Source organism: Vidua chalybeata, chromosome 29 (assembly GCF_026979565.1).
Source record: "Vidua chalybeata isolate OUT-0048 chromosome 29, bVidCha1 merged haplotype, whole genome shotgun sequence".
In the NCBI taxonomy this organism is placed as follows: Eukaryota; Metazoa; Chordata; class Aves; order Passeriformes; family Viduidae; genus Vidua; species Vidua chalybeata.
The window spans coordinates 1,062,336-1,076,816 of record NC_071558.1 but is presented as its reverse complement, the minus strand read 5'-3'; the positions used below and the strand labels follow the sequence as shown (position 1 = coordinate 1,076,816).

The following is a 14,481-nucleotide window of genomic DNA, read 5'->3' as shown; positions in this document are numbered from 1 at the left end:
GATTTGGGGACACTGAGGATTTGGGGACAGTGTGGATTTGGGGACACTGAGGATTTGGGGACAGTGTGGATTTGGGGACACCCCTGGGGACACCGAGGCTCTGGGGACAGATTTGGGGACAGGATTTGGGGACACCCCAAACCCCAAAGGCATTCCCTGGCCCGGCTCCTCCCGCCCCCAACTCCGTCAGAACCTCGGGAAAAGCCCCAAAGGCACCAAAGAATCCAACGGCGCCGTCTGTTAAAAGCTTTTTATTTAACGGTCTCAATTCGAGGTAAAATACTTTTTATTTTTCGCTTTTTTTTTTTTTCCTTTTTTTTCCTTTTTTTTTTTTTCAACTTCCATAACAAAATACGGAGCTATGGGATACCCCTGGAAAAAAATATGTATATTATCCATAAATTTCTCTAGCATTCCATCATATATATATATAATATATATATGCAACCCTTTTTTTTTTTAATCTGATTTTTCTATAGAAATCGGAATTTAATTTTAAAGGCACAAATTTCAGATTTTTTGTCTTTTTTTTTTGTTGGTTTTTTTTTTTTTTTTTTTGGTTTTTTTTTTTTTTTTGCCCCTCTACTTTACACCCTATGTACAAAGCCATGCTCCCCCAGCCCAAATTCCATCGATTTTCCCGAAGGATTCCTGCTGGATTCCCACCGGGGAGAGCTCAAATCCCTCAAAATCCCTCGAAAAAGGGGTTTTTGAACCCAAAAAAAAAAAAAAAAAAAAAGCGTAAATATCGGTTTAAAAAGCGCTAAAAAAAAAAAAATCAAAGTTTTTCCCGGAAAATCCAAAGTTTTTCCGGATTTTTAATGATTTCAACCGAGAGAAAATTCCTGGTTTTTCTTTTTTTTTTTTTTTTCCAATCCCGCCAGGATGCGGAGACGCGAGAAAAAAAAGAAAAAACCAACGGAAAAAGCTTAAAATAATAAAAAACCTCAACATAATTATGGAATAAATAAAAAAATCCGGGACAACCCCATTAATGCTGTTGGATTTTTCCTCCTTTTCCTCCTTTTTGGGGAAATTCCTCCCTAAAAATTCCCCATTTTTTGGGGTTGCCCCATCAAAAAGTCTTTTTTTTTTTTTATTTTTTTTTATTTTTTAAACATTTTTCCTACGGATTTGCTACGAAAAAAGAAGCGAAATTAACAAAAAAAAAAAAAAAAACCCAAAAAAACTGCTGGAAAAAACGGGATCATGCTCCGGGGCAAATTCATCCAGGAGAGAATTCCAACCATTCCCAACTTCCCAAGGGTTTCTTTGTTATTAAATGGTTTGGCACGGTGGAATTTTAGGAATTTTTCCTTGCAACTTCCGATTTTTTTCCATAAAATTTTGATCTGGTTGATTTGTTGTTTTTTTTTTTTTTTTTTGACCTTTTCTTTCTCCTCTTCCTGCTTATTTTAATTTTTTTTTATTTCCTCCTCCCGGGCTCCGTTGGGAATTCTGGAATTCCCGAGAGGCGCCGGATCCGTCGCGTCCTGAGTCCGGAATTCCCTGAACTCTCCCAAGTTTTTTTTTTTTTTTCGCTTTTAATCTTGTTGGTTTTTTTTTTTCTGTTTTTTGTTTTTTTTTGCAGTGCAACAGCTGTGAAAAAAAAAAAAAAACCAACATTCCCACCCTTCCCAAAAAAACCCCCAATCCCAAAAAATCCTTTTTTAAAGCCACGAAAATTCCAACTCCTTTTCCTTCTCTTCCCGTGGGATTTCACCTCGATTCCAAAGGATTGGAGAAGGGGAGGGGGGAAAAATCCAGGATTTCCCCCCCTTTTTGTTTTTGTTTCTCCCGACGGTTCCGGCACTTGGATTTGGGATCGGCGGCGGGAATTCCGGGAAAGGCCTCCTCGTGTGATTCCTGAGTTCGTCCTCGCGCCCTCTCCGCGTGTCGTGTTTGCTTTTTTTGGGATAATCCAGGGCTTCTCCAACCCCAAATCCTCTGAGCTCCACATTCCAAGGATCCCAAACCCGGCCGGGTTGGGAATTTGGGAATCGCTCCCGGTTCTCCTTCCGGCAGGGAATTTTCTGCCCCGTCCCCCCCGCCGCCCCGGAATTCCCAAAATCCGTGCTCCGAAGCGAATCCTGGGGAGCTCCCGGCTCCGTCCCGGCGTTTCCCGAGGGCCGATCCCGCTGGGAGCGCGATCCGGAGCCGTCGGAATTCCGCTGCACGGGAGAACGGCGGGATTTGGGATTTCCCCCCCAAAAACCAGGAAGGATCCACGAAATCCGAGCGCTCCCGGAAAAAATTCCCAGAAAAAGTCCAAAGGTGTTTTTTTTTGTTTTTTTTTTTTCCTTTAAGGCATGAGTCAAACGGGGAGAAAAAGGGGAGAGGGTCCAAAAAATCTGGGAATGGCGCCGGGAATTCCGGCATTCCCGGGACTCACCACAATCATTCCAGCGCTCCTTCCAAGCATTCCCAAAAATTCCACCCACACGGATTCCGGAGCGGGGAAAAAATCCCTGCTCCAGGCACACAGAAACAGAAAAAACCAAACCCCAACATTTTTAACGCGTTAGGATTAAAGGCATCCGGTTAATTTTGTGTTATTCCCGTTCCCATTCCCTGAAAAAGTTTGGAGAGTTTTGCTCATGGCTTCTGCGAGAGAGAAAGAGAGAAAAAGGCGGGAAAAGGGGAATTTTCCCCGGAAATCCGCCGGGAACGACGCGGCCTCCATCCCGATTCTCCGAGTTTTCCTGAATCCTTTTCCCAACCCCGCTCCGTGGACAGTGCAAAATTCCCGATGCAAAATTCCCAAGCTCCTCCTTTTCCCAAAAAAAAAAAAAAAAAAAAAAAAAAAAAAAAAAAAAGAAAAAGAAAAAAAGAACCAAACCAGCTCCTGGATGGTCGGGAAAACCTCGCATCCGTAAAAAAAGAAAAATCCCCCAAAAAAACCCTCCCCCCGGCCCGGATCTGGAGATTCCCGGTGTCCCAAAAAACCCGGGAGCAGCCCCGAGGCCGCGCCTGGAATTCCTCCATCCCAGTCCTGGAGCTGGAGCCGGCCTTTCCCGGGAAAAGCGAGCGGGAATTCCGGCGTCTTCACCTGCAAGTCAACAACAGAAACAACACAAAGCCCGAAGCTCCCCGCCCCCCTCCCTTCTCCCACCCCTGAAATTCCCAAAAAATTCCCAGGCCTACCCCGCCCCCCTCCCCGCCCTTATCCCAAACTGCTCTGCAACCTTGCTACATAAATACACGGATGTTTCTCCGGGTGTTTTCCAAGGTTTTTGTGTTCCAGCCGGGATTAGGTGTCGGAGGCGGCGGCCACGGCTTTGGGGAGGTGCCAGATCCCGTTGGGCCGAGAATCCTCGGCCGTTTCCTGCCGGGAATCTCCGTTCCAGCGGCGCTTCAGCCGCAGCTTGGGGGGCATCAGGGCGTCCTCCCTCCTCTCCTGGCTCCCGGCGTCCCCGGAGCAATCCCGGGCGGTTTTCTCCGCGCTCTCCTCCGCGGAGGAGCCGGGCTGAGCGGGGACGGGCATCCACGCCGGAGCCGCCGGGCGGGCGAACACCGGGACCTTCTCCTCCTCTTCCTCCTCCTCCTCCTCCTCCTCCTTGTCGCGCTTCTCCGGGATCTTCTCCTCCTCCTCCTTCTCCAGCGCCGGCTCCACCTTCACCCTGGGCAGCGGCGCGTCGGCGGCCTCGGGGCTCTCCAGCCGCTCGCGGTTCTTGCGGCCGGCGGGCGGCGGCTGCAGCTTGATGGGGAACTGCGGCTGCTCCTCCAGCGGCACCGGGCACTGCAGCGGCGGCACCACCAGCGGGTAGCGGGGGAAAGTCCGCGGGCTCAGGTGGTAGTTGAACACGGAGCAGGCCTGCGAGTGCAGGTAGTGCTTCATCTCCTCGGGGTTGAAGGAGAAGCAGCTGCTGCCGGCGGCGGCGAAGGGGCTGAGCCCCGGCGAGGGGCTGTAGGAGAAGAGCGTGGGCGTCAGCGACAGCGCCGGCGAGATGGGCACGTTGAGCACGCCGGGGCGGCCCGGCAGCGGCGACACGGCGAAGGGGCTGTGCGGGTGCTCGGGGAACACGCCGGGTCGGGAGAAGAGCGGCAGCACCACCTCGGGCTTGCGCTTGGGCCCCGCGGCCGCCGCGCCGCCGGCCGCCGCGTGCGACGGAGCCAGCAGCTCGCGGCGCCAGTCCGGGGCGTTCTCCTCCAGCTCGGCGGGCTCCGGCTTCCTGTCGGGGTCCGGCAGCGCCTCGGCGTGCGGCGGCAGCAGCGAGCCCGGCGCGAAGCGCGGCGCGGCCTCCTCGGTGGGCGAGTGCGGCTCCAGCGGCGGGAAGTGGAAGCGGGACGAGGCCGTGGGCACCGGCGGGGCGCTCTGCGGGACCACGCCTGGGGAAAGGGGGAGAAAGGGGAAAAAAAGGAGAGAAGAGTTACGGGGTTTAGGGATTGCGGGGTTGGGGAGGCGCGGGAGGAGCTGGCTGAACTCGTGGGGACGGCGGGGAAGTCCGTGGAAGGGTTTTAAATGTCCAGCTGAATCGCCGACCTGAGCGGGGATCGCATCGATCCACGGGAATGGCTGAAACAGCCGTGGGGAAAAAAATCAAGTATCCATGGAAAAAAAATCAAATATCCACGGGAATGGCTGAAACAGCCGTGGGGAAAAAAATCAAGTATCCATGGAAAAAAAATCAAATATCCACGGGAATGGCTGAAACAGCCGTGGGGAAAAAAATCAAGTATCCATGGAAAAAAAATCAAATATCCACGGGAATGGCTGAAACAGCCGTGGGGAAAAAAATCAAGTATCCATGGAAAAAAAATCAAATATCCACGGGAATGGCGGAAATATCCGTGGGGAAAAAAAAAATCAAGTATCCATGGAAAAAAAATCAAATATCCACGGGAACGACTGAAATATCAGTGGGAATGGCTGAAATATCAGTGGAAAAAAAATCAAATATCCATGGAAATAAATCAAATGGAAATGTCTGAAATATCCAGAGAAATGTGTGAAATATTTACAGAAATGTCTGAAATATCCACGGAAATGTCTGAAATATCCATGGAAATGTCTGAAATATTTAAAGAAATGTCTGAAATAATTACAGAAATGTTTGAAATATCCATGGAAAGAAATCAAATATCCATGGAAATGTCAGAAATATCCATGGAAATGTCTGAAATATTTACAGAAATGTCTGAAATATCCATGGAAAAAAATCTAATATCCATGGAAATATCTCATCTGAGAGGGGATCTCATCAATCCATGGAAACATCTGAAATATCCATGGAAATCTCTGAAACATCCATGGAAATGTCTGAAATATCCATGGAAATCTCTGAAATATCTGTGGAAATGTCTGCAATATCCTTGGAAAGAAATCAAATATCCATGGAAATGTCTGAAATATCCATGGAAATCTCTGAAATATTTACAGAACTGTCTGAAATATCCATGGAAAAAATCAAATATCCATGGAAATGTCTGAAATACCCACAGAAAAAACTCAAACATCCATGGAAATATCTCATCTAAGAGGGGATCTCATCAATCCATGGAAATGTCTCCCAACATCCATAAAAATACCTCAAAAATCCATGGAAATATCTCCAAATGCCCAGGGAAACATCTTCTCTGAGGGGGAATTTCATCAGTCCATGGAAATGTCTCAAATATCCATGGAAATATCTGAAATATCCACGGAAATGTCTGAAATATCTGTGGAAATGTCTGAAATATTTACAGAAATGTCTGCAATATCCATGGAAAAAAATCTAATATCCATGGAAATGTCTCATCTGAGAGGGGATCTCATCAATCCATGGAAACATCTGAAATATCCATGGAAATCTCTGAAACATCCATGGAAATGTCTGAAATAGTTACAGTAATGTCTGAAATATCCATAGAAAAAAATTAAATATCCATGGAAATGTCTGAAATATCCATGGAAATATCTGCAATATCTGTGGAAATGTCTGCAATAACTGTGGAAAAAACTCAAATATCCATGGAAATGTCTGAAATATCCATGGAAATGTCTGAAATATCTGTGGAAATGTCTGAAATCTTTACAGAAATGTCTGAAATATCCATGGAAAAAAAATCAAATATCCATGGAAATGTCTGAAATATCCATGGAAATGTCTGAAATCTTTACAGAAATGTCTGAAATATGCATGGAAAAAAATCAAATATCCATGGAAATGTCTGAAATATCCATGGAAATGTCTGAAATCTTTACAGAAATGTCTGAAATATCCATAGAAAAAAATCAAATATCCATGGAAATGTCTGCAATATCCATGGAAATGTCTGAAATATCCATGGAAAAAAATCAAATATCCACAGAAATGTCTGAAATATCCATGGAAATGTCTGAAATATCCACGGAAATGTCTGAAATATTTACAGAAATGTCTGAAATATCCATGAAAATATCTAGGATATCCATAAAAACCTCTCCTCTGAGGGGGGAATCTCATCAATCCATGGAAATATCTCAAAAGATCCACAGAAATCCCTCAAATTCTCACCCAAATCCCTCAAATCCCCACCAAAAAGTCTCCGTGAGGGAGGGGAAAATCCTGGAGAAAAACCCCAAATTCCAGGTTTGCTATCCCAACCCCCACCCTGGTGGGAATGAAAAGGACTGGGATTAACCAAGAGCGTTCCAAATTCTCCCAATTTTTTTTTTTTTTTTTTTAAATTTTTTTTTTTCCCCTCAAGCGCCCCAGGGACAGGAGGGAGCAGGGAGAGGGAGCTGGGAACTGCCCGGACTCGTTTGCTCCCAGTTAATTACAGAATTACAGCTCCAGACACATCTTCCCACCCCCGTTCTGGGCTTGGAAAAGACATTCCCTTCTCCCAAAAGAAAAAAATAAAAAAAATAAACCAATAAAACAACCCCCAGCAGGGCCCACACAGGTGAAGGAGACACCAACACCTGGAGGAATTGCTCCCTTTTTTGGTTTTTTTTTGGCCTTCCCGGAGCCTTGGAAAAACAAAACCTCGGAGATTCCCTCAGGGAGGGGAGGCGGCCCCGGAGACGGCGCCTGACGGAGGCTCCAGCCTGGAAAAATCCCTTTTTTCCCCACACAGAGGCTGCTTTTATCCCTATTTTCTCTGTTTTTTTCCCTGCTGGGTTGCTGTTCCAGGCTTTACCCTGGAAGCTGGACCGGGATCCTCCAAATCGTGACTTTTCTGTGGAGAAAGTTTGGAATGTTTGGGAACAACGACTTGCAGGCAGTTTTTTTATCTTTATGGATTCAATAATCACCAATTTCCCCATTTTTTCTGCTTTTTTTCCTGCTGCATTGGCCTTCCAGGCTTTGCCCTACAGCGCAGTGTGACAGGCCAGGCTCCTCTAAATTCAGATTTTGTGTGGAGAAAAGTTAGGAATTTCTGGGAATATCAACTTCCAGAGGGGTTTTTTAATCTTTATAGATCCAATAATCACCAATTTCCCCACTTTTTCTGCTTTTTTTTCCTGCTGGATTGGCTTTCCAGGCTTTCCCCTGGAGCAGCTCATGCTAGGCCCAGCTCCTCTAAATTGAGATTTTGTGAGGAGAAAAGTTTGGAATTTCTGGAAATATCAACTTCCAGAGGGGTTTTTTAATCTTTATGGATTCAATAATCACCAATTTCCCCACTTTTTCTGCTTTTTTTCCTGTTTTTTTCCCTACTGGATTGGCCTTCCAGGCTTTGCCCTGCAGCAGAGTGTGTCAGGCCAGGCACCTCTAAATTGAGATGTTTTGTGGAGAAAAGTTTGGAATTTCTGGAAATACCAACTTCCAGAGGGTTTTTCTATCTTTATGGATTAAATAACCACCAATTTCCCCACTTTTTCTGCTTTTTTTTCCGGCTGGATTGGCCTTCCAGGCTTTGCCCTGGAGCAGCTTGTGCTAGGCCAGGCTCCTCTAAATTGAGATTTTGTGAGGTGAAAAGTTTGGAATTTCTGGGAATATCAACTTCCAGAGGGTTTTTTTAATCTTTATGTATTCAATAATCACCAATTTCCCCACTTATTCTGCTTTTTTTCCTGTTTTTTTTCCCTGCTGCATTGGCCTTCCAGGCTTTGCCCTGCAGCAGAGTGTGCCAGGCCAGGCACCTCTAAATTGAGATTTTGTGAGGTGAAAAGTTTGGAATTTCTCGGAATATCAACTTCCAGAGGGGTTTTTTAATCTTTATGGATTCAATAATCACCAATTTCCCCACTGTTTCTGCTTTTTTTTCCTGCTGGATTGGCTTTCCAGGCTTTCCCCTGGAGCAGCTCATGCTAGGCCCAGCTCCTCTAAATTGAGATTTTGTGAGGAGAAAAGTTTAGAATTTCTGGAAATATCAACTTCCAGTGGGGTTTCTTAATCTTTATGGATTCAATAATCACCAATTTCCCCACTTTTTCTGCTTTTTTTCCTGTTTTTTTCCCTACTGGATTGGCCTTCCATGCTTTGCCCTCTGCAGCAGAGTGTGCCAGGCCAGGCTCCTCTAAATTAAGATTTTGTGAGGAGAAAAGTTTGGAATTTCTGGGAATATCAACTTCCAGAGGGGTTTTTCTATCTTTATGGATTCAATAATCACCAATTTCCCCACTTTTTCTGCTTTTTTTCCTGCTGGATTGGCCTTCCAGGCTTTGCCCTAGAGCAGCTTGTGCTAGGCCCAGCTCCTCTAAATTGAGATTTTGTGAGGAGAAAAGTTTGGAATTTCTGGGAATATCAACTTCCAGAGGGATTTTCTGTTTTTATGGATTCATTTCTCCACCGTGCCTGATCGAGACAATCCCCCAGCTGTAGGAATTTGGCTCTTAGGGGGTTTAATTCCATCAAAAAGCCCCTTGGAAAGACCCTTTACCCAGGAAACAGCCGCTGACTCCGGGATAAACCTGGCAAAACCATTTTAAGGCAAAAAAGGGACATTTATGCTCCATTCCCAAACTCTTTTTCATTATGCTTTCTCCTCCAGGGAAAATTTTTTGATTTTTAGCCAAAATCCAAGCAATTCCTGTTTTTCTCTGGGAACTCTGCATCCCTATAGAATCCCTCCCAACCCCGGGGCAGGAATGAGTTAAAAACCTGCAAATTTTGGTTGAAAAGCAGCAGAAAAAAGGGGGAGAGAAGGGAGAAAAGCCCCTGGATTTTTACAAGGCACCATAAACTCACCTGAGGCGCCCTGGGATTGCATCGCAAGGCTGATCCTCTTATCCCACACATCCCAAAAATCCCCGGGGAAAGATAAACCCTGATCCCACATCCCCCACAGCAGCTGGGATTTGCTCCCAGGTTTTGGGCTTTTTTTTTTTTTTTTTTTTTTAATCCAGGCTGGCTGTGGAAAAAAAAAATATTCCACATTCCTGGGTTGGTTTTTATTTTGGCTATTTTTTTTGGTTTTTTCCCACATTCCCACCCGGAATTCCCAAATTCCCAGGGCTCACCGTTGGGTCGGATGTTGATGAAGGGATAATTGGGCATCACCAGTTTGTTGAAGTTGAATTTGTAGGTGAATCTTTTGCCCTTGGTCTTGTGCAGGATCCTCTTGTTGTAGTAATATCTGTGAATAATTTTTTTTTTTTTTTAAACGGGGAGAAAAAAAACCCCAAAAAACCCCAAAAAACAAACAAAAACCAAACAACAAAAAAAAAAAAAAAACCAAACATGGATAAAAGCACTCAAAAATCCAGAATTCCTTCCTAATTCCTGAGGGATTCCTTCCTAATATCCTGTTTAACCAAAATATGGAATTTTGGAATGGTTGGGGCTGGAATGCACCTTAAATATCCTTAAAAATCCAGAATTCCTGAGGAATTCCTTCCTAATTTCCTGTTTAAACTAAAATATGGAATTCTGGGATGGTTTTGGTTGGAAAGAACTCAAAAGATCTTTAAAAATGCAGAGCCAGGGGCAGCTCCCACCATCCCAGGTTGCTCCAAGCTGGAATTGGGCACTCCCAGGGATGGGAAATCCACGGAATCACCCGGACCAGGGAAAGATTTATCCCTAAAATCCCATCTGATGGAATCCCAGAACATTTTTGGGGTGGAAAAGGACCTTAAAGTGCACCCCAACTCCAAACCCTGAGGGATGAGCCAACACCAGCGTGAAATCCCACCTAAAAACCCCAAAATTCATGGGAAAAAAGGGGAAAAACCCAAATTTGCTCAGCTGAGGGTCCAGCTGAGCCTGTCCTAGCTCATGTGGGGTTTGCATTGGTGGTGTCCCCAGAGCTGGGCCACCAAAACCCAGAGCCGGGCCACCAAAACCCAGAGCTGGGCCACCAAAACCCAGAACTGGGCCACCAAAACCTAGAGCTGGGCCACCAAAACCCAGAGCTGGGCCACCAAAACCAGAGCCAGGCCACCAAAACCCAGAGCTGGGCCACCAAAACCCAGAGCCGGGCCACCAAAACGCAAAATTCAAGGACAAGACAACAGCACCCTGATATTCCCACCTACAAACCCCAAAATTCATGGGGAAAAAAGCAGAAAAACCCCAAAATTGCTGACCTGAGGGCGCGGCTGAGCTTGTCGTAGTTCATCTGGGGCTTGCACTTGCGGCGCCCCCAGAGCTGGGCCACCAAAACCGTGAGGGATGAGCCAACACCAGCACAACACCCCAGCTAAAACCCCCAAAATTAATGGAAAAAAAGCAGAAAATCCCAAATTTGGCTGACCTGAGCTTGTCCTGGCTCATGTGGAGTTTGTGTTTGTGGTGCCACCAGAGCCGGGCCACCAAAACCCAGAGCTGGGCCACCAAAATGCAAAATGCTGGGACAAGACAACAGCACCCTGATATTCCCACCTACAAACCCCAAAATTCACGGGGAAAAAAGCAGAAAAATCCCAAATTTGGCTGACCTGAGCTTGTCCTGGCTCATGTGGAGTTTCTATTTGTGGTGCCACCAGAGCCGGGCCACCAAAACCCTGAGGGACGAGCCAACACCACCATGACATCCTGCTAGAAAACCCCAAAATTCATGGGGAAAAAAGCAGAAAAACCCCAAATGTGCTGACCTGAGGGTGCGGCTGAGCTTGTCGTAGTTCATCTGGGGCTTGCACTTGCGGCGCCCCCAGAGCTGGGCCACCAAAACCGTGAGGGACGAGCCAACACCAGTATAACTACCCAGCTAAAACCCCCAAAATTAATGGAAAAAAAGCAGAAAATCCCAAATTTGGCTGACCTGAACTGGTCCTGGCTCATGTGGAGTTTGTGTTTGTGGTGCCACCAGAGCCGGGCCACCAAAACCCAGAGCTGGGCCACCAAAACCATGAGGGACGAGCCAACACCAGCATAACATCCCAGATAAAAAACCCAAAATTCATGGGGAAAAAAGCACAAAAACCCCAAAATTGCTGACCTGAGGGTGCGGCTGAGCTTGTCCTGGCTCATGTGGAGTTTGTGTTTGTGGTGCCACCAGAGCCGGGCCACCAAAACCGTGAGGGACGAGCCAACACCACCATGATATCCCGCTAGAAAACCCCAAAATTCATGGGAAAAAAGGGGGAAAACCCAAATGTGCTGACCTGAGGGCGCGGCTGAGCTTGTCGTAGTTCATCTGGGGCTTGCACTTGCGGCGCCCCCAGAGCCGGGCCAACAAAACCGTGAGGGACGAGCCAACACCAGCATGACACCCCAGCTAAAAACCCCAAAATTCATGGGAAAAAAAAGCAGAAAATCCCAGATTTGGCTGACCTGAGCTTGTCCTGGCTCATGTGGGGTTTGCGTTTGTGGTGCCACCAGAGCCGGGTCAACCCCACCACCCCAAACTTTGAGGGACGAGCCAACACCAGCATGACACCCCAGCTAAAAACCCCAAAATTCATGGGAAAAAAGGGGAAAAACCCAAAATTGCTGACCTGAGGGCGCGGCTGAGCTTGTCCTGGCTCATGTGGAGTTTGTGTTTGTGGTGCCACCAGAGCCGGGGCACCAAAACCGTGAGGGACGAGCCAACACCACCATGATACCCCTCTAGAAAACCCCAAAATTCATGGGGAAAAAGGGGGAAAACCCAAATGTGCTGACCTGAGGGCGCGGCTGAGCTTGTCGTAGTTCATCTGGGGCTTGCACTTGCGGCGCCCCCAGAGCCGCGCCACCTCGTCGGGGTCCTTGATGACGAACTCGCCGTACTCGCCCTGCTGCCAGGCGATGACGTGCCGGAACTCCTCCTTCTGCAGCAGCTCCAGGATGAAGTGCCACAGCTGGATCTGCCGCGAGCCCGGGCTCGACTCCGTCTTGTACGCCCACTCCGGGAAGTGGTAGCCTTGGGGTGGGAGACATGGGGGGAAAAAAGGGGGAAAAAAGGGGGGAAAGGGGGGGAAAAGGGGGGGAAAAGAGGGAAAAAAAGGGGGAAAAAAGGGGGGAAAGGGGGGGAAAAAAAGGGGGGAAAGGGGGGGAAAAGGGGGAAAAGGGGGGAAAAGGGGGGAGAAAGGGGGAAGAAAGGGGGAAGAAAGGGGGGGAAGAAAGGGGGGGGAAGAAAGGGGGGGGAAGAAAGGGGGGGGAAGAAAGGGGGAAAAAGGGGGGAAAAAGGGGGAAAAAAGGGGGGAAAGGGGGGAAAAGGGGGGGGGGGGAAAAGGGGGGAAAAGGGGGAAAAGGGGGGAAAAGGGGGGAAAAGGGGGGAGAAAGGGGGGAGAAAGGGGGGAGAAAAGGGGGGAGAAAGGGGGAAAAAGAAGGGGGAAAAAGAAGGGGGAAAAAGAAGGGGAAAAAGAAGGGGGAAAAAGAAGGGGGAAAAAGAAGGGGGAAAAAGAAGGGGGAAAAAGAAGGGGGAAAAAGAAGGGGGAAAAAGAAGGGGGAAAAAGAAGGGGGGAAAAAGAAGGGGGAAAAAGAAGGGGGAAAAAGAAGGGGGAAAAAGAAGGGGGAAAAAGAAGGGGGAAAAAGAAGGGGGAAAAAGAAGGGGGAAAAAGAAGGGGGAAAAAGAAGGGGGAAAAAGAAGGGGGAAAAAGAAGGGGGAAAAAGAAGGGGGAAAAGAAAGGGGGGAAAAAAAGGGGAAAAAGAAGGGGGAAAAAGGGGGAAATGTTGTTTAGGGAACGGAGGGGTTGGGGCAGGAGAAGGGATTCTGTTCAATATTCCATGTGGGAGCAGGGAATTCCAGATCTCCCATCCAGCTCCTCACTTCTGACACATTTCAGCCCCATTCCCATGGAAAATCCACCCAAAAAAACACCAAAAAACCACTAAAACCCACTTAAAAACCCACAAAAAACCCACCAAAAATTGGGAAAACTCGTCAGGAATTCCATTAATTACTGGGGCCTAGAATTCCATTTGATATTCCATGTGGGAGCAGGGAATTAATTCCAGGTTTCCCATCCAGTTCCTCACTTCTGACTCATTTCAGCCCCATTTCTATGGAAAATCCACCCAAAAAACACCAAAAAACCCCACTAAAACCCACTAAAAGCCATGAAATACTAAAAAATAATTTTTTTAAAACTTGGGTGGAATTCCATATTCCATGTGGGAGCAGGGAATTCCAGATTTCCCATCAAACTCCTCATTTCAGCCCCATTCCCGTGGAAAATCCACCCAAAAAATCCACTAAAAGCCATGAAAAACAACAACAAAAAAATTGTCAAATTTGGGTGGAATTCAAAATTCCATGTGGGAGCAGGGAATTCCACATTTCCCATCCAGCTCCTCACTTCTGACTCATTTCAGCCCCATTTCCATGGAAAATCCACCCCAAAAAAACACCAAAACCCACTAAAAGCCATGAAATACTAAAAAAAAAAAGTAAAACTTGGGTGGAATTCAAAATTCCATGTGGGAGCAGGGAATTAATTCCACATTTCCCATCCAGCTGCTCATTTCTGAATCATTTCAGCCCCATTTCCTTGGAAATTCCACCCAAAAAACCCCACTAAAACCCCACTAAAACCCCACCAAAAGCCATGAAATACTAAAAAATAAATTTTTAAAAACTTGGGTGGAATTCCATATTCCGTGTGGGAGCAGGGAATTCCAGATTTCCCATCCAGCTCCTCATTTCAGCCCCATTCCCATGGAAAATCCACCCAAAAAAATCAAAAACCCGAACAAACAAACAAAAAAAACCCCACAAAAAACCCCAGAAATGGAGAAAGCCTGGCTGGAATTGCAGATCCCATTCAAAATTCCCGTCAAAATCCCAGGGATTGAGGGAAAAAAGAAAAAAATCCCAATTTGGGGTGGAGTTTGGGGTTTTTTTGGGGGGAAAATGTGATTTTGGGGTGTTTTTTTGGGGAAAAAATGTGATTTTGGGGTGTTTTTTTGCGGGATAAATCCAATTTTGGGGTGGTTTTTTGGGGAAAAAATGTGATTTTGGGGTGGTTTTTTGGGGGAAAAAATGTGATTTTGGGGTGGTTCTTTTGGGGGAAAAAATGTGATTTTGGGGTGGTTTTTGGGGGATAAATCTGATTTTGGGGTGGTTTTTTGGGGGATAAATCTGATTTTGGGGTGGTTTTTGGGGGATAAATCTGATTTTGGGGTGTTTTTTCTATGGGAAAATCTAATTTGGGGATGGTTTATGGGATTTATTTATGGGATTTTTGGGATTTATTCATGGGATTTT

General features: G+C 46.6%; 1 protein-coding gene across 1 annotated transcript; it reads right to left on the bottom strand.

Moving 5' to 3' along the window:
- Positions 1 to 3,218: 3,218 nt before the first annotated feature.
- Positions 3,219 to 13,066, bottom strand: ETV3 (ETS variant transcription factor 3). The gene is made up of 4 exons (XM_053966730.1): positions 13,045 to 13,066; positions 11,958 to 12,195; positions 9,374 to 9,489; positions 3,219 to 4,329 (listed from the first exon to the last, which is right to left on the bottom strand). Exons 1-4 carry the CDS (start codon positions 13,064 to 13,066, stop codon positions 3,251 to 3,253), a joined length of 1,455 nt encoding a protein of 484 aa, XP_053822705.1. The 3' UTR covers positions 3,219 to 3,250.
- Positions 13,067 to 14,481: the final 1,415 nt, after the last annotated feature.